We start from the raw sequence: 25144 nt of genomic DNA, 5'->3' as shown, positions 1-25144 counted from the left end.
GCGTTGCTTGCGTTCGACGAACCTCACCGGTCTACCGGTGAGTAACCGAAGTTAACCGCAGCGGTCTGGGGAGGAGCATTTGTGACTTTAAAATTTTGAAAACGACCCCATTCGAAAAATTTTTGTGAACACAAATGAAAGAAAAAGTAATGTAATGCCTGCTCCGATGTTTGAAAAAGAAGTTCCAGAACAAAACTCAGTACGTCTCGGAAGAACCAAATAATCCCTCTTAGCTTACGTTCGACGAGCACGACCGGTAGCGCTCGGTTAGTTAATCACGTGACAGTTAATGATCTCGTGCTCCATTCAACCAATCAACAGCTTAGAATGGTAACCGGTGCGGTAACCGGTTGATCATAGAACGCTGCGGTAAGTAACCGGTTACTTACCGGTAGACCAGAAGGAGAAATATGTGTTTTGAAAGTAGACCGACTCTTTCTTAACGATCACCTACGATTGGCTGCAGTGAAACTTATCTTTCCGGAAAGGATAACTCGCCTCCAATCAAGCACACTTGCTCGACGGATCGCTAGTATTCGATAACGACGTATCTCTATCCTTACGTCACAATTCACAACAAAACTTTTAGAGATTTGCGCAAAATGTTTGCATCCTGAGTTTTGTAAAGAATTTCAATGTTATCAATATTACTGACTTTGTTTGTCATTGCAGGCTTCGGTCTATCCCTTTTCCTCATAGTTTTACTTTTTCTGAATCCGAAAAATTACAGAATTTCTGATGGGGTGAGTACATTATTGTTATTATAAGAGAAATATGAGTGGATAACTCTTTTCAAGCAAATGCTTTACTGACTTTAAATGAATCTTCCTTGGAAGTTGTAGAACTCGTATTTATCTTTTGGAGTGAATTTTCAGTTACATTTTTCAATTATATTGTGAAAATTGTCCTTAAACAATCACTCTTTTTCAAAAGTTATTTTTATGATTTTCTGAAAAATAAGCTAGAAGTATGTGTGTAATTGGTAAAGAAAAGGAATAGTTTTCTTGAAAAGGCTTTGTAGTATTTTATAATCTATGATCAGGAGTAAAAATTTAGGGTGAGGTGGATAATGGGAATCTCAAAGAAATTTCGCAGATTCTCGGGTTGAAAATAGTGGAGACAGTAGGCTCCGAAGTGCAGAGGATTCACAAAAAAGCCAACAAAGACCAATTTGTGGGAGATGGGTCATGTTGGTCCGCTTTTTTACTTTTCATTTTTATTGCATAAAAAAATTTAATCAGCAGTTAAATGTTCTACAAAATAAGTTTCACTAAACATTTCTCATTATCTCACTTTTTTTTTGTTGAAAAGAATTAAATTAATGAACTTTTTTATTAATTTTTTAATGGAACCTTGTGAAGTAGATCAATGTGCCCTCTGCACCATGCTCGCACCATGCTCGGGTACATTGGACTGCATTACGCAAACAACTTCTTTTATATTTTTAGTGACAAATTTTATCCAATTCTGTAACCAACTTATTTTCTTTTGTGTGTAGGATGAAAAACATAAAACTTAAAGATCCATATAACATATTAAATTAATTTTAATTGATAAACCATCTTTAATTATAAAGTGATAAGCATTTGCCATTAGTACACAATTAGTTTTTTAAAATTAAAAGAAAAATGAATTATTAAATGTTCATGGGGAAGGGGGAGAAATTAATGCAGATTAAAGTTGACAAAAGGTATGTTAAATGACAGCTGGAAATATAAAATTGTTACTGCCTGAGCAGACATTGGATTCTGCAGGAATAAGTCTTGTGTCACTTCTATATGCACAATTTATGTGCATCAATATTTGCTGGGGTAGGGGGGGGGGTCTTATTTTTTTTTTCTTCATTTTAAAGCATGAAATAATTCCAAAAAGAAAATAATCCTGTTAAACTAATCAAGGGTCTGTCCAGGATTGTTCACAAAGTCCGTTTTTTGTGAAAAATCAAATTATTTTGTGAAAAATGAATTCATTTTGTGAAAAATCAAGTAATTTCTCAAAAAAAAAAAAAAAATTAAAATGAAATTTCGGAATTTAGAGATAGCTCAAACTGCATCTTTTAAACTTAAAGTTGAGTGCTTTCCTCTTCTATGTTGAGAATATCATTCTGGAGTTTTTTTCTAGTATTTAGCGGGGGGGGGGGGGGCTTCACTCTCTCAAGTATCAATATTTATCTACCATTCTACATTGTTAAATTATCCTAGAAATATTTCTGTACAGTATTTAAAATAATTGTAACAAAAAAAAAAAAAAAAAAATCAGACAAGGGGGGGGGGGGACCTTGCATTTAACTTTTTGATCCAAGACACTCTTAAAAAGCACAGAATTTCCTTTAAAACTTATCCATTCCGTGATTTTAACAAAAATAAAAAGAGATTTTATTTGTTTACTTCTTAACAATGTGTATTAAACATCAAAAATTCAAAAAATCGGATTCCCATAGCGGATGCAAAGAGATCGCAATTCTCAAAGTCATGGGCGGATTTATGGGGGGGCAGAGGGGGGCAATGCCCCCCCAGTTTTGGGAGGACTTTATGTAGTTACAACCCATCCTCCAAAAATTGTTTAAAAAATCATTTTTTTCTTTTTTGACTAGTTTAGAAGGGCATGGGTGGATTTATAGGAGGGGGGGGGGCAATGCCCCCCAGTTTTGGGAGGACTTAAAATAGTAACAACACATCTTCAAAAATCTTAAAACAAAGAATATATTATTATTTTCTTTTTTTAAGGGGTTACAGTACCTCAAAAATGATGAAACAATCAAAAAATTTTTTATTGCTTATTTCAAAACTAAAAACTATTCTGAAAACAGGGAAAAAGTTTCATTGCTTTAGTTCAAATATTTAAAAAGTTATGAGTAGTTTTAGGCCATGCCCGCTATGTGTTCTTATGCAAAAGAAAAACTTTAAACTGCTTTTTCTCGATGATGGTATTTTTGTGTTTTCATGTCATTAGAATCCCTAAGGATTTTTTCTATTTAAAGATACAGCTTTAAAGTAATACTTTTTTGCAATTGGGATAACATATTTGACAAAACTGCATTGGATAAGCATTTTATAAATTACTCAAATGCTTAGAGCGTGTTAAACCTTTAAAAACCAATTTAAAAAAAAACTTTGATTTTTTATATAATTAATCAATGAAAATTTTCTAATAAACTCATAAGCAAATGAATTCACAGATTTTTAGAGATGATTATAATGATCGTTTAGCAAAAAAAAAAATTTTAATTAGTGCAAAAATAAAAAAAAAAACTTAGGGATTTCAAAAAATCGAAATTTTTTTTTAATTTTTTTCATTTTTTAAAAATTAGGCAATATTTTTAATTTTTGAAAATAAATTATTGATTAAGAAATAAGTATGCATGTTATGGTTTCAAAAAAATATAAAATTTACTTAAATTTCAAAAAAAATGTTTGAAATGTACTGTGACCCCTTAAATAGTTCAATGAAAATGAAGAAAATAGCGAATGTCCTTTTCTGATGGGAGAAAAGAAAAAAAAAAAAGAATGTCCTTTTCAGATGGGAGAAAAGAAAAAAAAAGAACATTAAGTACAAATAGTACAGCTTTCACTAGGGTGCTGAAAATATGCCTACATTCATTATTTTGGACTGAAAACCGGGGAAGAAACCCCTGAACTCCCTAAAATTGGAGATATTCAATATTCCACTTAAAAGGGAGCCCTGCGTCACTCTCTTGGTACCAGTCACCTCTCTTAAAGCCAATTCAAAAAGGACAGCATGAAAACACACATTAATGAAAACGACACCAAAAAAAAAAAAAAAAAAAAAAAAAAAGAACCAACTTCAAAATTGCTCTAAAAAGTGAAAAATAATTTTATTCTTTAAACACCATCGATAATACTTTTAAACATAATTTTTGAAGTTGACGCAAAACGAGTGAAAATTAAGTGAATTTAAAGAACATTACCAGTGTAACCATGTTCCGTTCATATTTTTTTCTGAAAATCATCCAAAGTTAGAAACGAAACATGTATATCGTTGCTCAAATACGCTGTCATCAATGCATAATGTATGTGGTTAGTGAGGAAACTAGACCTGGTTAAATTTATAGTTGTAGTTGAGTTATGGCTGTGAATGATCTTATCTATCGTTTTTGCGCCAACTTCAAAAATTATGTTTAAAAGTATTATCGATGGTGTTTAAAGAATAAAATTATTTTTCACTTTTTAGAGCAATTTTGAAGTTGGTTCTAATTTTTTTTTCAAAATTTTTTTATTTATTTCTTTTTAGTGTAAATGTATTTCAGAAATATTAAGAAGTTACCATAACGAAACTTTCTTATTTTTTTCATAAAAGTGCTCCATACTAAAAAAAAAAAAAAAAAAAAAACTAAAAACACGCCTTGCACTTTAAGCGATTGACACTAACAAGTTATCGTTGTTCCTCCCTGGAATTCATTTGTGTGTTAATTTAATTATAACCATTCAAATATTACGTTTTTCCTAACTAATTAACATTTTACAGCCCAGTTGCTTTTTATGCAATACTGTATCTCCTTACTTAGCCCAGATCATCTGTTATTGGCATAACATGAAAACGATAAAAATACTGCTATAGTTGAAGCAAACCTAACCTAGTAGCATTGTGAAGGCTAAGCAGATCCTAATCACTGCATAAACCTCACTTCGACGTTAGGTTTACCCCCACTATAGAGCAATGGCATTGAAGAAACTTGATGCTTACTCAGGGTGGCGACAGATCAGGGAAATCAGGGAGATCAGGGAAAAGTCAGGGAACTTTATTAATCAGGGTAATATCAGGGAATTTTGAAAAAATAACAAAAAATCAGGGAAACTTGATTTTATGAAGGAAAAAAAATATTTTTTTTTTGCTTTACGAAATTAAATACTCTAATTCCCTACGCATTTTCCGCCAATTATCTGTTCGAAAAAAGTAAAATTAATGAGGTGCGATTATACACTCCCCATATTTGTGCATCTTTTTTCCTCAACGTCAAAGTATTGAATCTTACTTATTAACCACAGGATGAACTTATTAAGATTGCTTCTGTGTCTGTTAGGTTGTTTATTTTACCTAGCTTGAAATTTCCTTTTACGCTTTCAATGCTACATAAAATAAACAACCATACAGGCAAAGAGGAAGCCTTCATTAATGCCTTAGCTCCGTTGCCTTTATCCCATTGTCTCGAAGTAATTAGCGTACTGTAATCACGATTTCAAGAAGAAATCTTTGGTTTTTAAATTAATACTATAAAAGCTTAAAAGTTATTACTTCTTTGGGTTTTTAATTTAATTGCTAAAATAGAACTTTCAATTAAAAGAACTTTGTTTTTTGGCGGTTTACTATTTGTTGTCACCGCAGATTATAAAGGTTTTCTTTTCTTCAGACTTAAGTAATTTTTTAATTTTATAACCAAGTTGTATTCTTTTATATATTTTGATATTAACTAATTGCTTTTTTTTCTTGCATTCAAAGTTGTTTGTTACAAAAGCAATCTAAGATTTTTTTCGTTACATACTGAAATCATTTGAAATAGAGTTAACTTGTGAACTTAAGTAAATATTTATATTTTTTTATTGTTAAAATGTAGTATTCATTCATTAAAACCAATATTTTTGGTTAGAGAAAAGCAACTTATGAATGGATGTCAAATGGTTTCATCTGTTTTGCATAAGTATGTCAATTAGTTAGATAAGAATAACTACATTACTTCTATTCTTTCACTATTGTTATTCTTGCAACAATTATTATACTGTTTGAAAACTTAGTTCAAAATAATTTCAATTACTTTTTGGTTCTATCATAAATACACATATGTTTTTAAGAGAGATAATTTTAATAGTTTCTTAAATTTCTTATGCTAAGTGGTTTCTGGAAGTGAAGTTTTTTTTTTTTTTTTTAAATTTCTATAATCTTTCCATGTATAAAAATTTAATATACTGTTTTGTTGGTTTTTCTTTCCTTCCAAAAAAATTGTCTTGTTTTTTTGTTGTTTTTTTTAAAAACCATTTTATTAAAAAAGTAGCATCTTTTTAAAATATATCTTTAGTTCAACAACTTTACACAACTTAAAACGTTTAAAATACTGCATTTAATACAAACATACAATGGATTTCAAGTAGAGCAAAGAAAGAAAACCATTATCATTTGTAACGTAAATCAGGGAAATTTGGTGAACATAATCAGGGAAATCAGGGAAAAGTCAGGGAACTTTTTTTCACAGTTCCTGTCGCCACCCTGATTACTTCAGAGAAGCCTTCATTCAAAATTATTACCACAATTACTATTAATATTGTAACGGATTTTGTGCGACTTCCACTTTCTTGAAATGAAGACACAGTTCTTGATAAAAACACAGGAAATTTATTTACACTATGTACAGGAAAGATCTTCAACAACTGCTAAATTATTCATCAGCAATTAAGCAATTATCACACAACACCGTAAACTCAACGTTTACACACGTATTTACTTCCAAATACGAAAACAACACAGCGAAATGCCTCGCTATAAACAGAGCAAAAATCTTCTCCAGTTCGAAATATCAATCGAAACTCCCCCGTTTATCCATCGCTAACGGCTTTTATAAACATCGAAGAATTTTCCACAACATTCTTTCTGCTTTCAGAAATGCGTAGACCGTTTTACAACTACACTTCCATTGATAAAATCAGTGAATGAAATAAGAAAAAAAAAAAGAATAGGGGGTTGTATACTTTAGCCATATGTTAAGGGGTTGTATATTCATTACGGGAAACTATTTACAGGTTACGTTCCTACAATAATTACTATTTACAGGATTTGTAACATTGCCCCCTTCCTAAGGACTGCACGTCCCGGGCAGTACAATCCCCAGAAAGGGTGCTAAACTTCTATCACAAGTTTACAAATATACACATTAATTAATAACTAACAGATACAGAAAACACAATAATAACAAGAAATATTACTAAACATTAAAAGCAAAAATTATCTACAACTTTTATGTTATCAACCATGGTTGTTTACGTAATACTCATGAACTATGGCCATAGTATGGGGCTAACCGATCATAATGTACAACCCTAGGTTTTGCATTAGGTGATTTTTGGATCCTCACTACAACGTCATTCAGTCGGTTAACGACTTTGTAGGGTCCATCCCAATGCGACTGCAATTTGGGTGAAAGACCTTTCCGTCGGATGGGATTCCATAACCAAACCTTGTCGCCTTCGTTGAATTCATGTCCAGTAGACCTTGTGTCGTATCGGGTCTTCATCTTCTCCGCCGCGATGTTGATTCGCTCTCGTGCGAAGTTATGAACGTCTTCCAACCGGGCCTGGAGATCCTGGATGTACTCCTCAGGCAAAGAAGGCGCATCCGGAGGACGACCGAAGACGAGATCACAAGGTAGCCGAAGCTCTCGTCCGAAGAGCACCTGAGATGGGGCATATCCGGTAGTCTCGTGGACAGCACTGCGGTAGGCCAGCAGGAACAAAGGCAGCTTCTTGTCCCAATCCTGTTGATTTCTGGAGACCATAAGTGAGAGATTGTTCAGGATTGTGCGGTTAAATCTCTCCACCATGCCATCCGATTGTGGGTGTAGTGGTGTTGTCCTAGTTTTCTCAATTCCGAGAATTTGACATAGGCCCTTAAACACAGCAGAGATGAAATTCCTCCCTTGATCGGAATGAATCTGCAAAGGTGTTCCATATCTCGAGATCCAATGTTGGACTAGAGTCTCTGCTACGGTGGTAGCCTCTTGATCTGGAATGGGATATGCTTCCGGCCATTTGGTGAAGTAGTCGATGGAAACAAGAATGTATTTGTTCCCATCAGCAGTTCTTGGTAGAGGACCCAGGATGTCGATCCCAATTCGTTCGAAAGGAGCTCCAACGTTGTACAGATGTAGCTTCCCTCTGCTTCTCTTCTTCGGTCCTTTACGAGCAGCACAGGCGTCACAAGAATGGCACCACTTCTCCACGTCATCCTTCGCCTTGCTCCAGAAGAAGCGCTCCCGAACTTTATTGAGAGTTTTCAAGACACCAAAATGTCCTCCAGTCGCACTACTATGTATTTCTTTCAGAACATCTGAAATCCTTGATCGGGGAAGTAGTAACTGCCACCTAGATGTTTTGCCGTCATCAGATTCCCATTTTCGGTACAGTACGCTGTTCCGTAAATGGAGTGAATTCCATAAAGCCCAGTATCTTTTTGTTGCAGGACTAAAGATGGAAACGTCCTGCCAGCTAGGTCGCCGACTGTCACTCTCCATGAACTCCAAAATTGGTTTTATGTCGGGGTCTTCAAGTTGATCTTTTCGAACTTGGTCGTCACTCCATGGATCAGGTTCTGATGATGTTGGGGTCACTGTCACCTGATAGGCAGTAGGGCTAGTCGTTCCATACTGTTTCTCGATTCGGGAACAATAACTGCAGTTCTCAGGACAGGGTCTCCTTGATAAAGCGTCTGCATTACCGTGAGACAACCCTTTTCGGTGCTTGATCTCCATGTCATATTCCTGGAGCCGCTGTATCCACCTGGCTATCTGGCCTTCTGGATTCTTGAAGTTCAAAAGCCAAGTTAATGAGGCATGATCTGTCCGAAGCAGAAATTTTCGGCCGTAGAGGTAATGATGGAAGTGTTCTACAGCTTTCACTATGGCCAGTAACTCCTTCCTGGTGACGCAGTAATTTCGCTCCGACTTTGATAAGCATTTGCTCCAATAAGCGATGACATGTTCATTTCCGTCAATTTCTTGGGATAAAACAGCTACGATGCCCTCGTTGCTCGCGTCAGTGTCCAGGATGAAGGATTTTTCAGGCTGAGGATAGGCGTTGATGTTAAAGCCTCCTTCAGTCGTAGAAATGCATCTTCGCATTCTTTGGACCATTCAAACTTTTGCTTGCTCTCCGTCAGCTTATGCAAAGGTCGTGCAATGTTGGAAAAACCCCTCACAAACTTCCTGTAGTACGTGCAGAGCCCCAGGAAACTTCGCAGCTGATGGATGTTTTCGGGACGACTCCAACTCTTGACAGCAGACACCTTTTCTGGATCGGTTTGTACACCTTCAGAAGAGATGATGTGACCAAGGTAGTTCACTTCCCGGCGGAACAAATTACATTTGGACGGGCTTAACTTCAGATTGGCTTCCTTAAGCTTTTGCAGCACCTTCCTAAGATTTGCCAGATGTTCTTCGAAACTGCGTCCCACGATGATGATATCGTCTAAGTAGACCAGACAGGATTCGTAGGAAAGTCCTCTTAACACTGTCTCCATAAGACGCTCGAAAGTAGCTGGTGCATTGCAGAGGCCGAAGGGCATCACTTTAAACTGCCATAAGCCTTGTCCAGTAGTAAACGCTGTCTTCTCTCGGTCATCAGGGTGTATCTCAACCTGCCAGTAGCCGCTCTTCAAGTCCAGGGTCGAAAACCACTTGTGTCCGGAAAGAGTGTCTAAGGTGTCGTCTATCCGTGGAAGAGGGTAACTGTCTTTCTTGGTGATTTCATTCAGTCGTCGGTAATCAACACAAAATCTGGTGGAGCCATCTTTCTTTCGGACCAAGACGATGGGAGAGGCCCAAGGACTGGATGAAGGTCCGATTACATCATTCTCCTTCATCTCTTTCAGGAGGGTCTCAACCTCTTCCTTCTTGGCGAACGGTAGTCGTCTTGGATGCTGTTTAATAGGGGGGTGTTCTCCAGTATAGATCCTATGCTGCGTCAAATTCGTCCGACCCACATCCTCCGATGTAGATGAAAACAGATGCTTGAAGTCGTCCACCAATTGTTCCGCAGCAGTTCTTTGATCCTTCGATAAGGGTGCACTCCCAATTAACTTCGATGTCAAGGACTCAGAAGACACAGTCTCGGGGGAACTGATTCTTCTAATGATGCAGTTTACGGGAGTACAAGTTGCTAACACTTCGCCTTTCCGGATATTCCTTGGCCTTTCACTCACGTTGGTGACTCTTACAGGAATTACATCCTTAGAAAGGTCCACAAGCGTAGATGCTACCAGCACTCCTTTTAGATTATTGTTTAGGTTAGGGTATTCAACGAGTCCAAATCGAAAACTATAGCTTTCTTCAATGGAGCCAGATATTAATGATTCTGACTTTGAGGGAATCGATAAATCTGTTTGGGCTATTATTTGATGAGCGGATTTTACATCCATTTCTGCGGGGAAAACGGCTATGTCTTCTCTCATCGAGTGCAACTCATTTGTCTTGAAGTCGAGGTTGAAGTCATACTTCTTTAAAAAGTCCAATCCGAGAATGAAGGGGCCTGTGATAGCAGCAACGAATGCCGTATGATGGTAAGTGGCATTTCCAAACACAATTTCTAATTTTACTTTACCTTCAATCTCGATCTTGTCACCTGTCACAGTTTGGAGGTAGAGGTGCAGATTAGCGGTCGCCACTCGCCAATTGGCGACCAAAAATTTTCAATGGCTACCAAAGATTTCAGCGCCGATCGCCACCGGGTGACCAAAGGGGAAAAAAATCCCCCCAAGTTGAAGTTATCGATTGCACTGTGCTTTCGGATCCAGTTTTTCATGCTGTGGTAATCACTAGTGTTCCCGCTAGGCCGTTTTTGAAGGGCGCAGCGCCATGCCCTTCTTTTAGATCGCGAAATGCGCCCTACCCTTTTCAAAAATAAGAAATTGCACCTTTTGTTTTTAAAAAATGCCTCAACCATCGCTTCGACCTGCCGCGATATCGGGGCAATTTTATTTGTCCAGCGATCGTCTGCAAAAACGCCAATGTCTTATCCTTGTTCCCAGAATTTCACCTTGAAAACGGCCCCATAAACAAAAGGGGAAGCAAATACCTAGGGGAAGAAGGAATGAGATTCTCAGAATTCAAAGAGGCTTATCAGTAGGAAACAAAGGCATGTTCTTCCCTTCTACTGAGGGCTTGTTTTTGTAAGGTTGTGGGAAGGAGTGGGGTCTTCTGGGAAGGGAGAGATCTTTGCTTCATTCCTTCCCATCCTTGATCTTCTGAGAATCAACAATGAGAAAGGGAATAGGACAATTTCCTAACATTTCAGACCTTTGTGTCCGTTTTTCGTCTGCACGTGGAAATTAGGCTTAGCTAATTATAGCTCATTGCTAGTGATTGTGTAGCAATCTTTTAACATCTGTTTCTGGAAAGTTAACTTTCTGATTGTTTCCTAAGAAGAACATAGTACAAAGCTTACTGGGCTAAAATACAAGGGTATTTTTTTAACATCTCGGATTTTTAACCCCATCCCCCCCCCCCCCAAAAACCGTTTGAAATGGAAACATCGCATTGACAGGACGTTCATTCAATTCTTTCCTTTTTGCTAAGTATTTTAATTATCTTTGTATATGATTTATACAACAGATTATTTAAAACACTTATTGACATAATAAAAAGCACACTTTTGACTTATTTGTGCTTTTTTCTAACTGAAATAATCTTGCACTGTTTCTTTTTCATTCATAAATATTATACAACTGATTTTTAAAAAAATCACAAAATTAAAATGGCAAAATATTAAATTTTCACAAAAATTGTCTGAGATTAAAATCGTAGCTTGGCCCAAGCTGTTTATGCATTGCATTTAGGAGCGCATACATCTGCGAACACATTTGTGTTATGAATTTGAACAACTCCAAGACTAGGAAATAGAACTCAAATAAAATCTTTTTAGTTTTGCAATTTGCTACCACTGCATTTTTGAAGCACTGCACACAGTATTTTAAGTTAATTATTCTATTTGAAGTGTAATATATTTAAAAAAGAAGAATTTATACTCATCACAATTTTGATGTCTACTAAAATACTTAATGGCACAATGCACATTACTAGGCAGTTTCTTTGGTAGGAAGGGGGGGATCAGTTATTAAATACTGTTCTTCTTAAATTGAAATTCAAAGGGTTTTGAAATGCCTAGAATTTTTTTTTTTTTTTTTTTACTCTTATAGGTAGTTAAAATTATGGGCTGAAAAGTGTTGAAAAACACCCAAAGCCAAGTTTCAGCATTAGCTAAATGTTCCTATGGAGTGTGGAAAATGTGCTTAGCTTAGTTGGCATTTGTGTGTGGGGGGGGGGGGGGGGTGAGCTAACTCTATTCTGAACACAAGTGCATTTTCAGGATGAAATCACATTTAATACTAAAGTCAGTGGTGACGGCGATCAAGGTGGGGGGGGGGAGGTCATGGTGCAGACTAGACTGTTTGAATTTTTGCAAGGTGTTTTAGTTATTTCTCCTCTTAATTTTTTGAGGGGGGAGGGTTGAGGGGCGCTCAGTTCTTTTTGAGTGGTGCATCATTGGTCTTGGATGGGGAGGGGGGGGACACTGCGTTGAAATAGTGCCCTTTTTTAAAAAGTGCCCCTTTCAAAGGCCAGCGCGTCTAGACGCGACGTCACTTACTGACCTTCAAGAAAAGTTGAAATGTTGCCCCTCTCCTCGCTGATTCGTTGACCACTTCCCATTTGCTACACCTACACTGCGTTAGGGGCTTAGAGCATTGATCGGGGAGGGGGGGGGGAGAAAACTGCCCCACCCCCCCGCGGTCCAGCAGATATGATCCCCGAACCCAATTAAGGTCAACACCGCAGCATCTGCAGACTTGATTTCAGTTCTTCAAAACGAAGACAACCAGCATCAAGTCAGTTAGTTCATTTTTCATTATTATAGAAAAAAAATTTTTTTTTTTTGGAAAGATTACTGTAACGAGTGTGACAAATTAAACATGGCATCAAATACATTATTTTTCTGCTGTATAATACGCTATTGATTTAAAAATCAATTTTTAGAAGTACCAAATTACTTTAAAGTGGCCGACTTACACCGGTGTCATGAAACTTTTCTCGACTTGCTTCGCGAAAATCTGCTTCCCTTGTTCCTTTTACATCTTGCAAATATTTTAATATATTTTTTTTTTTCAATCTGAAAATATTTTGACAAATGCAGCGTTAAATTAGCTTATTTAATGTTTAATTTTCATGACTTTATTTAGGGAGCCATATTAAATTTGAAATCGTACTTCGTGCGAAAAATTGCACTTCGTGATTTAGATTTCAATCCTTTTACACCTTGTAAATATTAAAAATATTTCTTAAAATCGGAAGTTATTTTGCGCAGGCTAAATTTAATTAGCTTATTTCGTGTTTGATTTTAATGAATGGATTTATTTTTGGATCCATGCTTCCTTTGTAATCGTACTTCGCGGGGAACTGCACCTCGTGGTTGAGTTTTCAGTAGTTTTGCATCTTGTTCATTTCTTAATATTTTTGACAAATGAAAGTTATTTTGACGTATACTACCTTAGATTAGCTTGGTCTATGTTCCATTTTAATAAAAGAATTAATTTTGAAGCCACGCTTCCTTTGTAATCGTACTTTGCGGGGAATTGCACCTCGTGGTTGAGTTTTCAATCCCTTTGGATCTTGTACAGATTTTAATATTTTTGATAATCGGAAGTTATTTTGGCACAGGCTGCCTTAAATTAGCTTATTTTTATGTTTATTTTAAAGACTTGATTTATTTTTGGAATCGTGCTTTCTTTATAATCGTACTTCGCGGATAACTATAACCATGTGGTTGAGTTTTAAATCCTTTTGCGTCTTATACATATCTTAATATTTTTGACAGACGAAAGTTATTTAGACAAATGCAACCTTATAATAGTTGTTTTATGTTCTATTTTTATAAAACAATTTAGTTTTGAAGCCATGCTTCCTTTGTAACCGCACTTCGCGGGGAGCTGCACCTCGTGGTTGAATTTTCAATCTTTTTGCATCTTGTACAATTGTCTTCATATTTTTTATAAGCAAAAGTTATTTTGATGTGTGCTACCTTAGATTAGCTTGTTTCATGTTCCATTTTAATAAAAGAATTTATTTTTGAAGCCATGCTAACTTTGGAATCGCACTTTGAGGATAATTGCATCTTGTGCTTTAGATTTCCTTTTGCATCTTGTACCAACATATTTTAATTTTTTTGGCAGTCGGAAGTTGTCAGATTTATTTTAAGTTTTTTTTAAATAAATAATAAATGCAATTATTTTCGGGAAACGTGCCGACATTGCACACCAGTTTTGCTAATCTTTTTGCATTTTTTAATTACTTCAGAAGTTTTGATAATTGAAAGTTATATTTTAATAACTAAAAAGTAATAAATCCTGTTCATATATTTATTTTTACAGGCTTTATTTTAATCAATTTAATTTTATCCTAAAATATTAAATCTAAACATTTTTTTTTTGCTGTTGAATTTGAAATGTATTATTTCTATAAACGATACTAAATGTCGTATGTTGATAGGCAGATAGTGGATAGCTACTTTATTATTAGTTCAATTCTAATTCAGACTTTTAAAATAACCATTTGTTCGCAAACTACAAATATTTTTCTAGTTTGTTTTTATTATGTGGTTTTGAATTTTAAAATTTGGTCCTACAAATTTAAATTTGCAAATATGTTGGCTAGGGGGATTCCATGAAAAGTGAAACCAGTAGGTCAAACAAATATTAGATTTTAAACTTAATGTGTTCCTCCATCCTATTTCAATCCAAATCATTCTCAGATTTCTTCAATGAGAGAAGGAAAATACTTACCAATCTTCACTGGTACTGATTTTTACTGTGCTAAGATTTTTAATACATAGATATATAAAATATATGTACAGTGAAGCAGAGTTTATACGTTTTTGAAGGGACTGTATGAAAAAAAGTGTATAAGGGAAAAAACTTACAATGGGTATGCATTAAAATGTATTAGATTATGCAGGGACCAATTCAAAAAACGTACCAAAGAGAAATGTATAAACGGTGCTTTTCTGTATATATATATGTGTGGGTGTATGTTTGGCTACCAAAAATTTGAAGTGGCTACCAAAGTTTTTGGTGTTGGTAGCCACTGGTTACCAAAGAAAAATACTAGTCTACACCTCTATTTGGAGGGTAACACAGGGCGGCGTCCATAGAATGTTGAGTCCAAATTGACGAGCCACATCTGTTCTAGTGATTGTAACATTGGCTCCAGTGTCAATAATCAGTTCGCAGGGAAACCCGTTTACGTATGCGTAAACAAACAGTCCATTACTGCCGCCACTCGTCGATGAAATCTGGAAAACTTTAAGATGGGGCTCATTCCAATTTGGCGACCTCCGCCCCGCGAGATTGCCATGGCTTAGTTTTCCTGGACCTGCGAGGGAGAGGTGCTCTTCCCTCTGGTTTCTTGGCGAGCTTCACAGTTTCTTCGTAAGTGACCCTCGCCGCCACATTTCCAGCACTTAAGTGATTGTCCATTTTGGTACTTGGGAGCCGAAGTCCTTTTGAGGATTCCTGCAATTTCTTTTATTTGCTTTTCCAGTTCAGCAAAGCGTGACGAAACCGGATCAGGCTCATCAGTTTTCACGCCGCGGATTGAATGGCGATCCTTGCGGGTTGCTTGCTGGGCGGCCTCCAACTTCATCGCATACACAACAGCAGAACTCAGGTCTTTGACATCCGCCATCCGTAGAGCTTTCTGGATTTCCGGATCTCGAACCCCGTCGATGTAGTAGTTGAGTGCCAGGTTGTCTCGAACATCCGCAGGACAGTCGCAAAAAGCAAGATGAGACAATCTCTCGATGTCCGCCGCAAGCTCTTGCAGGGTTTCCCCGGTTTTCTGGAAACGGGACTTCAACTGGAGTCGGCTGAAATCTTTCTGGCACTTCTCACCGAAGCGAAGCTCCAACGCAGATGTGAGGGCGGCGAAATCCAGGCGCTGGCCGTCCGGAAGGGTCTGAAGAATGTCCGCTGCGTCACCTCTCAGGGATGCTGCAAGATGGCAGGCCTTGGTAGCAGAGTCCCATCCGTTCGCTTCCGCCACTATCATGAACTGAGTTTTGTGAAACTGCCACGAAGTTTTCCCATCAAATGTGGCAAGTTTAATGGACGGTCGAGCAACCGATGTGGGAGCGCCAAACTGTACAGGGCTGCTTTCCGCGGCCGCCAATCTCCTTTCCAGATCTTTAAAGATGTCTTCTTTAAGTTGATGAAATTTTCTATCTTCTTCTTCCAGTTTATTTTCTACAGCATTGCATCGGCCTTCAACGGAACTCAATTTTTCTTCAAATTTCTCTTCGATTTTATTTTCCACTGCGATGAATCGGCCTTCAACTGCCTCAAACTTTCCTTCAATAGCATCAACTCGATGCTCTATCTCATTAAATTTATTTTCCATCACAGTCTTTACCGAAGTAAGATCGTTTTTAATTTCCTCTTGGTTAGAAACTAGGTCATTTTTCAGCACCGTTAAATCACTTTTCAATTGGTTTTGATTAGCCGCCATATCATTTTTTAATTGTTCTTGATTAGCTGCCATATCATTTTTTAATTGTTCTTGATTAGCTGCCATATCATTTTTTAATTGTTCTTGATTAGCTGTAAAACTTGCAGTCAAGTCACGTTTTAATTGTTCTTGATTAGCCGCCATATCACTCTTCACAGAGGTGATTGCGTCAAGAAGTTATTTTAATTGTTCATCCATTGCGCGAGTAATCACCATAAAAATAAAGTCCTAATTCAAAAAAGTCTTTATGAAAAAATGTCCAAAGTCACACTTACTCCAAGAAAGTCCAGAAGAAGCCCCACATTGGGCGCCAAATTGTAACGGATTTTGTGCGACTTCCACTTTCTTGAAATGAAGACACAGTTCTTGATAAAAACACAGGAAATTTATTTACACTATGTACAGGAAAGATCTTCAACAACTGCTAAATTATTCATCAGCAATTAAGCAATTATCACACAACACCGTAAACTCAACGTTTACACACGTATTTACTTCCAAATACGAAAACAACACAGCGAAATGCCTCGCTATAAACAGAGCAAAAATCTTCTCCAGTTCGAAATATCAATCGAAACTCCCCCGTTTATCCATCGCTAACGGCTTTTATAAACATCGAAGAATTTTCCACAACATTCTTTCTGCTTCCAGAAATGCGTAGACCGTTTTACAACTACACTTCCATTGATAAAATCAGTGAATGAAATAAGAAAAAAAAAAGAATAGGGGGTTGTATACTTTAGCCATATGTTAAGGGGTTGTATATTCGTTACGGGAAACTATTTACAGGTTACGTTCCTACAATAATTACTATTTACAGGATTTGTAACAATATTATTGTTGTATGGCACCAAATTTTTTGAAACAATGGGCTTTATATTTGATCATATAATAGGGAAATCGCATGAAATTTACTGTTTTTTGACCATAACTTTTTTTCTAAAGAATAAATATGGTCAAACAAAGTAATGGGACCTAAGTTGAGCCATCCCCTATCCATTAAAAGAAGAATCATCAAAATCGGTTCACTAGGTGAGACGCCGTGAGTGTGAAACAAAAAAAAAAACATACATACGGTATGAACTAAAATGTTGCTCAAAAAAAAAAAAAAAAAAAAATCCTGCCCCCCAGGAACTCAGTCCTAAATCCGCCTATGCTCAAAGTGAAGGTATCAAAAGTATAAAAACGGCTTGTAAAAGAAATATTTTTGATAAAATTATTTTAAAATTGCATTTTAGAGTCCTATGTTAAACATTTCATTAATATCTGTAGACACAGTTGAAGCAAAAAAAAAAAAAAAAAAATTAACTATCAATTCAGCATTTTAATTTTTGACTCATAAAAGGAAATGGAATTTTGCTTTAAAAACTTAAAATGAGAGTTCTAACAAAAATAAAGAAACTTTTCATTTATTTGCATCCTAATAAAGCGAAGTTAGCTAGAAAAGAGAGCAAAATAATTCTCATATCGGATGTTAAAAGATTGCGTTTTTCAAAATGTAGATATCTAAAGAAAAAAAAACGGTAATTAAAAGAGTTTATTTAAAGTTAATCATCCTTGTTAGCATCGAAATATCAAACCCATATAATTTTCTCCCAAAATAACAGTTAAACATCGCACCACATCCTCACCGTAAAAATGCAAATATTGACAAACTGGTAAAATGATGAGAATATTTTATAATCAAGTTGTTACAAAGGTTCAACTCCAGACACTAAGTGGTGATAATTTTGAAGTTGGTAATCATATCTGAAGCGATCATATTTTATTCCCACCCTTACTATCCCTTTGCACTTCTAAGTTCATTTCGCAGATATATAATATTATTATTGTTGTTTATTAAATCATGAGTGGGGGGGGGGGGTTGCTTACCAACGCCTTTTCAGAAAAGTTTACAACAACACTGCTGCTAATAAGCTGTGATAAAACAAACAAAGAAAATTGTTTAAGACCAAACTTATTTTCAGGGCAGTAGCAATTATTTATAGCTTGCAGAAGCATTGCAAGAGTGCCATGCCGATTTTTTTTTTTTTTTTTTTTGCAAAATTAGCAGATTTTGTATAAGCTGATCGCTCTAATTTGACTTCAAAAAAGGTTCCAAAAATTATCGGTTTTATACAGGGAGATATATGTTATTTTGCTTTCAGATTTGCTCTTTCAATAAACAATTTGTGAAAGATCCGATCTTGTTTATCAGAATTTTGTGAAGGGACCGTTTTGATTGATCGGGATTTTGTGAAAGGTCCCTTTTGGTTGATTGGATTTTTGTGAAGGGTCCGTTAACGGACCCAAATATCCTCTGGCCAGACCCCTGCTAATATCATATATTTCAAAGAAAAAATACAATATAATTAACATTTTTAAGTTCGTAATCTTTGTCTTCTAAAGTTAAGTGTAGAAAATGAAAATAAATAGTAATCTTTAAAAAAAAAACATACCTTTTTTTTTTATTTCAAGTAATTATCTTAGTATTAAAATAACTGAGACTGTTCCTATGTGCCTTATCTCCCTAAATGAGAGGACTTAAGCAGTAGTACTAATGCAGCTCTATTAACATTGAAATTTATTAAATTTTGGAGTTTGGCACTTTTAAATGCATATAAGTAAATAATTCTAAAAATTTAGTTGAAGTTTTTGGAAAAAAAAGAAAAATGTATAAAATGTTGAATGTGGAGTGAAGATTTCGATAATTATGAATCTGGAAACCTTCCTTCATTGGTGTCAGTTTTTTGCTCCAGTGCCTGCACGAGAGGTATGTTTCTAACAAAGCATGTATCTAAACAAAACAAACTAAAACATCTATTCACATAGGGTTACTATAAATCATCAGGGTTACCAAAATAAAATTATTTAAGTCAAAAATGAGTTGACCGGCCAGATTCCCAATTATTGAAATATCCCCAACGTGGGAATGTACTAATGCTGGAAAAAGTGAGTGTAGCCTCGCTCAACAGATGGCAGCACGAGCCCAGGTCCCTTTACTGAGGTGTGATTTTTCGGTAATCGCGGAACTTACTAACAGTTTTTCCATAGACTCGTACGATGCTTGCCACCCGGTAACAATGCATATTTTGGACTCTCGTTTACACGTCTGAAGTGCTCTACACGAAATTGAACCAATTCTTGTGTTTTTGATTAATAAATAATGTTTACCTAAACTTGTGATAATTACTAAAACAACAACAAATAAATGAGATTGCTATTCTTTCTAACTTCCAAAAAATTGAGCCCTTCATGCACCATACTTCATAACCAAAAGTATCCAAACACTTTTGAAATGTTTCTCGAGAAATAAGGCACTAATTGGCTGACATTTTCCTATAAGAATGAAATCATACAACATGTGTATTTTGGAAATCAACAAAAACTGGAAGTATAAAAATAATTTTTTTTAAAATCATATTTCATAACAATTAATGGGGAATAATATTTTGTAAACTTCACAAAATAAATTTCTTACTTATGCACAAATATTTTATGAATTTTCCTAAAAGTATCACTTATTTATGAAGATTTAAGCATTTATTTAATAAACACTAATTTGCTCCATAACATACAATTTTCCGCCAAAGTTTTTCATCAAACTTTAACAATGTTTCAGAAAACTTAATAGCACATAAGAGAATTATTATTCTGAAATTTGAAATGAAAAGCTTGAAAACTTCTAATTTTGAGCCAATTAAGTAATAAATTTTCCACTATATTAGTACGAAAGACAGCACTTTGCCACTTTCATAGTTGTACAGCCAGTTGTATGTGGCAACTCATAAAAAATTGCAGTTGAATATCATGCAAACGTAAAAAGATATCAGCAACCCTATGAGCCATATTTAAATGATTCTCTGTTGACGATAGATGATAAGGGTTGTTCACAGTTGTTCAGTGTGGCTACACTGTGATTCGTGATAGAAACAGATCGTTCATGAACAATCCCTTGCATGGCATATCAGAGAATCATAAAACTACAGCTCATTTAATTGCCAATATCTTTCTAAATTTGTATTCTATTAAACTGGGGTTGTTTTATAAGTTGCGACATAATCCTGGCTGGGGTAAAATATGTAAAACAAAATAATTTTAGATTTATGTTTTGATCGTGGTGAAAGAATAATTTCATAGTGGTCATTGTGTTTAGTTTTTTTTTTTTTTTTTGAAGGAATGTAAAACATTCTTGATCTTTCTCCAGATACCAATTTCTGGAATATATTTTCATCTCTGCTTTAAAGTTGTGTATTTTCCTCTTTAGTATGCTATGACATTGATAAGTATAAATTTTTATTGTATCCCCTGTTTAAAAAAGAAATAATATGAAATATTTTGTTACAGGATCCAACCATTATAATATTAAAATTAGTGGAAGCCCATCGGGAGGTAAGTTGTACTGGATTTTAAACAAAAATCTTGTTTGATTGTTTACTTTATTGAATTGAATTCATTGCTAAATCTTAGCTGTTTTTGTGTCTGTAAGAATGCTTAACTATAAATTTCAGTGCATTTTAATCTGAATTTTGGTTTTAGTTATTCTAATAAATATTGCGAGCCTTTGTCTTGTTTTTGTGCATAACTTAAGGATACTGAATAGAGGTAATTACACCATTCTGCATGTCTAATAATGCTAAAAGAAAATCAAGGCCTGATTAAGATATTGGGATGCCCTAGGCCAAAAAAAATTTCAAGGCTCTTCTGTAGTCAGTCCTTATAATTTTAGCCATTGGCTAATGCAATTTCAGCACTTCGCGGGGCCCTCTAAAGGGAGGCCTCAGGCCACAGCCAAGTTGGCCTAGTTGCATTCCATATGATATGAAAAAAATCAAATAGGTATTCAGTAATTAGGCCCTGTAAAAAATCATGCCATCCTTTTGATCAGCGCCTTAAATATCATTTGCCCAGTATTGCTCATTTTGTATATAAGAATGTCCATCCAGTGCTGAATAAAACAGTGTCAGCTGATGGAAATGAAGAGCCCGACCACTGGGAAGAGCTCCTCTTGAAATTGGAGAGTAGTAGAAATTTTATGGGGGGGGGGGGGAGTACAGGGATCAAACTGACAAGAGGCCCGCCTTGACTCTTGACGGCCTTACATCTATCACTACCCATGGCTAACCTGTACAATAAGTATAATTTAAGCTATTGCTTTAAAAATCTACTTTTTGCATTAAGAATGCAGATGAAACATAGCTTTGGCCTGGCCAAATCATGAGCTGTGATTCCTCCCATGATAATTTATGTTGAAAATCCTTTTTTATGCTTATACTGCATGGCAAAAAAGAAAAAGAAAAAAAAAAAAAAAAAACTCACATAATGCTTCCAACACTTTAAATGAAGCTTTTAAAATGTTGCATGAAACATTCTTTCTAAGATTAGCTTTGAAACGTATGAAAACAATAGTGTCATTATTTTCATTATCTATTAGAGCAGATGTGCTAGTAATGGTCACTCAAAAGCAGGGGTGCCCACAAGGGGGGATTATGGCGCAAGTTGTGCCATCAAAATTTTTTTTTTGGGGGGGGGGGATTTTTTTTCCAGAACTTTTTTCTTTTCTTTAGAACATGAAAATTTTGAATTTTGGAAAGAAAAAATATTTAAACTTATTCAACAAGAAATATATGCATTAATAATATTTTTTTCATGCACTCTTCATTGCCGTCACTAAGAGGCGGGTGCTACACCCCCAAGTTTTTTCAGAAGTGGGGCCGCCACTTTCATTTTAGCGTTGAAAACGAACGAAGAGAAAGGGAAACTCTTCGTTGTTTTAAAAAATTAAAATAGCAATTATAAATGAACAACTGAAATAATAGTGGCTAAAAGTATTTTTTCTGTAAAATTTGAATAGAAAATGTAATCTTAAAATACAATTTAGGAACATCCATGTTTCTCTTTTATTAAGAGTCGCGGAAATGTACGCTTCAAACATTTTTATTAACCAAAAAAAAAAAGTATTCAGTACAGTACACTCTTCACTAGACCGCAGAATGGGTATGTCTGCCTAGTCGGAAACTATGGGCTCGGCTCAAATTAAAGTACTGTGCATTAAGTAAAAATAGCATAATGGGAGGGAGGAAAGGCGACAAAACTAACATGGTGCACGCCTTGTCTCTCGGCGGCCCTGGTTATACAAAACTATGCTTCATAGTTCTTCAGTTAAAAAAAAAAACATAAATAAATAGGACAGTTTCATTAGAACAGCCTATAGGATAGGGCTCGCCGAAACATTCCTATACATACATATATATATATATATATATTTTTTTTTTTTTTTTGGTGAAAAATATTGTCCTGAAAATAACTGCTAAGTGGAAAAAAAGGTATGGGTCGCTGAAATAAATTTGAAATAGAGAGAAAAAAAAACAGTTAAATGCAAAGTGAAATTCAATGTGTTGTAATGAATACTCACACCAAAAGTTCTAAATTCTTGAATGTAAAAATCGTAAGTAAATCACAGCTTAAGCCAGAGATGCAGGTGGCATATTTAAAATAAAATACAGCAATGGTATAGCAGAAAGTTACCACATCGTTCCAAAATGTTAAAAGTCCTTTTTCCAAGGCCGCAAACGTTTGTATTGCAAGAAAGCAAAAATATTAGGGGGAAAATTGAAAGTTTTGTTATGGAAAATCCAAGAATATAATCGTGTTTGGCAAAGGAAAACTGGAAGAAAATATTACCACAATATGTTTATCAGTAATTAAAATTGACAATGAAGATAAGAGGGACGTAGCCAAACGGAAAGGAAGAGTGGGGAACTCCAAACCCTTCTTTTTACGTCCCCAAAGCTGGCCTGGAAGTGAGTTTTTAAAATTTAGTTTTTGAAAAAATCCAAGAAAAATGTTTTTAAACCCCATCTTTTAGCCTAACGTCATTAAAGATGGCCTACACCTGAGTATTTAGGACTGCAATTTCAAAAAAACCATGAGAGTGCTCCGAACTTAACCTCCGAGAAAGGCCCTCTCAATTAATCATTCACCTTCATTCAAGGTCGAATAAATTTCGTCTTTTGGACTTTAATTTAAAAAAAAGTTCCCTGAGTTGTTTCGAAACTGTCGTTCTCCAAATTTTACCGAAGATCCTCAAAAATTTCATTGTTAAGGCTTCAATTTAGAACATTTTTCGGAGGAGAGATCTCCAAAACCTTCTACCCCTCTAACAGTATGAATGAACGGTCTACGATTACTTTAATTGAATTTCAATTTTGAAAATTTGCCAGGGGAGGACTCCGAATCTCTCGACACATTAACATTAACAAAAATCTTCTGAAACTGCGGTTTCTACGAATCCAAATTTTTTTCGAGAGAATGCCTCTCTCTCTCTCGCCAACATCATCGAAAAATGTCTTAAATCTCGCTTTTAGTGCTTCAATTATGAAACATTTCTGGTCGTGAGCCCCTTCAAAACTCCCCCCCCCCCTCTTTCATCTAAGGTTGGTTTTCATTACATTTTCGGAGCTTTGATTTCAGGAAACTGGCAGTGCACTAAATTTTAACAAAAAAGTCTACAATTGCGTTTTTAAGACTTTAAAATTTCAAAAAGTTTTGATGGGGGGCGCATCTCCCATCCCCTTAATATCACCATAGATCGTCTAAAACTGCATTTTTGGATCTACAATTTTCAAATTTTTCCCGGGGGGAGCCCCCCCCGCCCCCCCTTTACGTGTCACAATCACAAATAATTCACAATTGGGAATGTGTGCTTGAAGTTTGCATTTTGAAAAATTATAGAATGATGACACCGAGTCTCTTCCTCCCTTAACATCACCATAGATCGTCTAAAACTGTGTTTTTCAAATAATAGTCTTGAAAATTCCCGAGGGAGAACCCCTGGAACCCCTCTTCTGAACATAATTAAATATAACGTACGATTGTGTTGGGAACTTAAATTTGTAAAAATTATCGGGAGAGGCTATCCTGGAACTCCTCTCCCCTTCCTCCCAAAAAATACAGTTTAAAACTTCGTTTTTATGTCTTCAAATTGCGAAATAATGCAAGACGGTAGCCCTCTGACAACCCGTAATTCTGATTGAACATTATCCTTACGATTATTTATATTGCTAGTATAGTGAAACCTGTGTTAGTTGACCACTCGCGGTGCAGTACTTTGGTGGTCAACTTAGACAGGTGGTCAACTTATAAAGGACGGTAATGATTTTTTTTTTTTTGTCATTTCTTTCACCATGTACTCATTTTTTGAGTAATTCACCCTTATTCTTTTTGTTTAACTCACTTTCATTGTTTAACATTATTGAAAGTGAAACAATAATTAAAAATACCATTCGAATAATTTTGTTATTTTTTCCTTATTTTTAACTGTATTAGACACTGTAGTTTTAAAAATTCCATATGTGCCGGCTGACTTTCTCTGGCTTTCTCTATTTTCAATTAATTTTAATATAATATTTCATACTTTTTATTAATCTCAAGTTCAACTAACTTTCTTTTTCAAGCCCTTTTTGTACAACTTATAGCACAAAGAGCAATAAGCGTGACTCTCCCAGTTCATAAAGGCAAAATTAAAATTTCCTATATCTTAATCCTTTGCACCAGAAACATGTAACTTCATTCATTAACAGGCCCAGATTTGCGTACCCGCAGTGCCAGGGGCCCACGTACTTAAAGGGGCTAACAACCCTAGAAATTGAAGAAAAAACAGAAAAAAAAAACTAGCACTAAGACTTATTCACTTTACAAATAGACAATGCTGGCCAGTAGGGAGGGGCCCTAGATATTTTGCTGCAGGGGTGACCCAAAATGTATAGATCCGGGCCTGCTCTTTTTAGCACAGTTCCTGTGTTGCCACAACATATTGCAACTGAAAGAAAAGACTGAACTTTTCTACTGACACCTGTTTTTACTGAACAGAGTACAAAAAGCTATCTCAAATAG

At 35.5% G+C, this 25144-nt stretch overlaps 1 protein-coding gene across 1 annotated transcript in view; it reads left to right on the top strand.

Annotated features, from left to right (window-relative positions):
- The first annotated feature begins 606 nt into the window (after positions 1–606).
- LOC129230566 (uncharacterized) overlaps positions 607–25144 on the top strand; it is an 80641-nt gene continuing 56103 nt past the window's right edge. Inside the window, 2 exon segments of the mRNA XM_054864973.1 lie at positions 607–743; positions 20597–20641. Coding sequence (XP_054720948.1) covers positions 636–743; positions 20597–20641 — 153 coding nt within the window. The 5' untranslated portion in view covers positions 607–635.

This window comes from Uloborus diversus, chromosome 1 (assembly GCF_026930045.1).
Source record: "Uloborus diversus isolate 005 chromosome 1, Udiv.v.3.1, whole genome shotgun sequence".
In the NCBI taxonomy this organism is placed as follows: Eukaryota; Metazoa; Arthropoda; class Arachnida; order Araneae; family Uloboridae; genus Uloborus; species Uloborus diversus.
The sequence above is the reverse complement of the archived record's forward strand: the minus strand, read 5'-3'. Positions and strand labels throughout refer to the sequence as shown.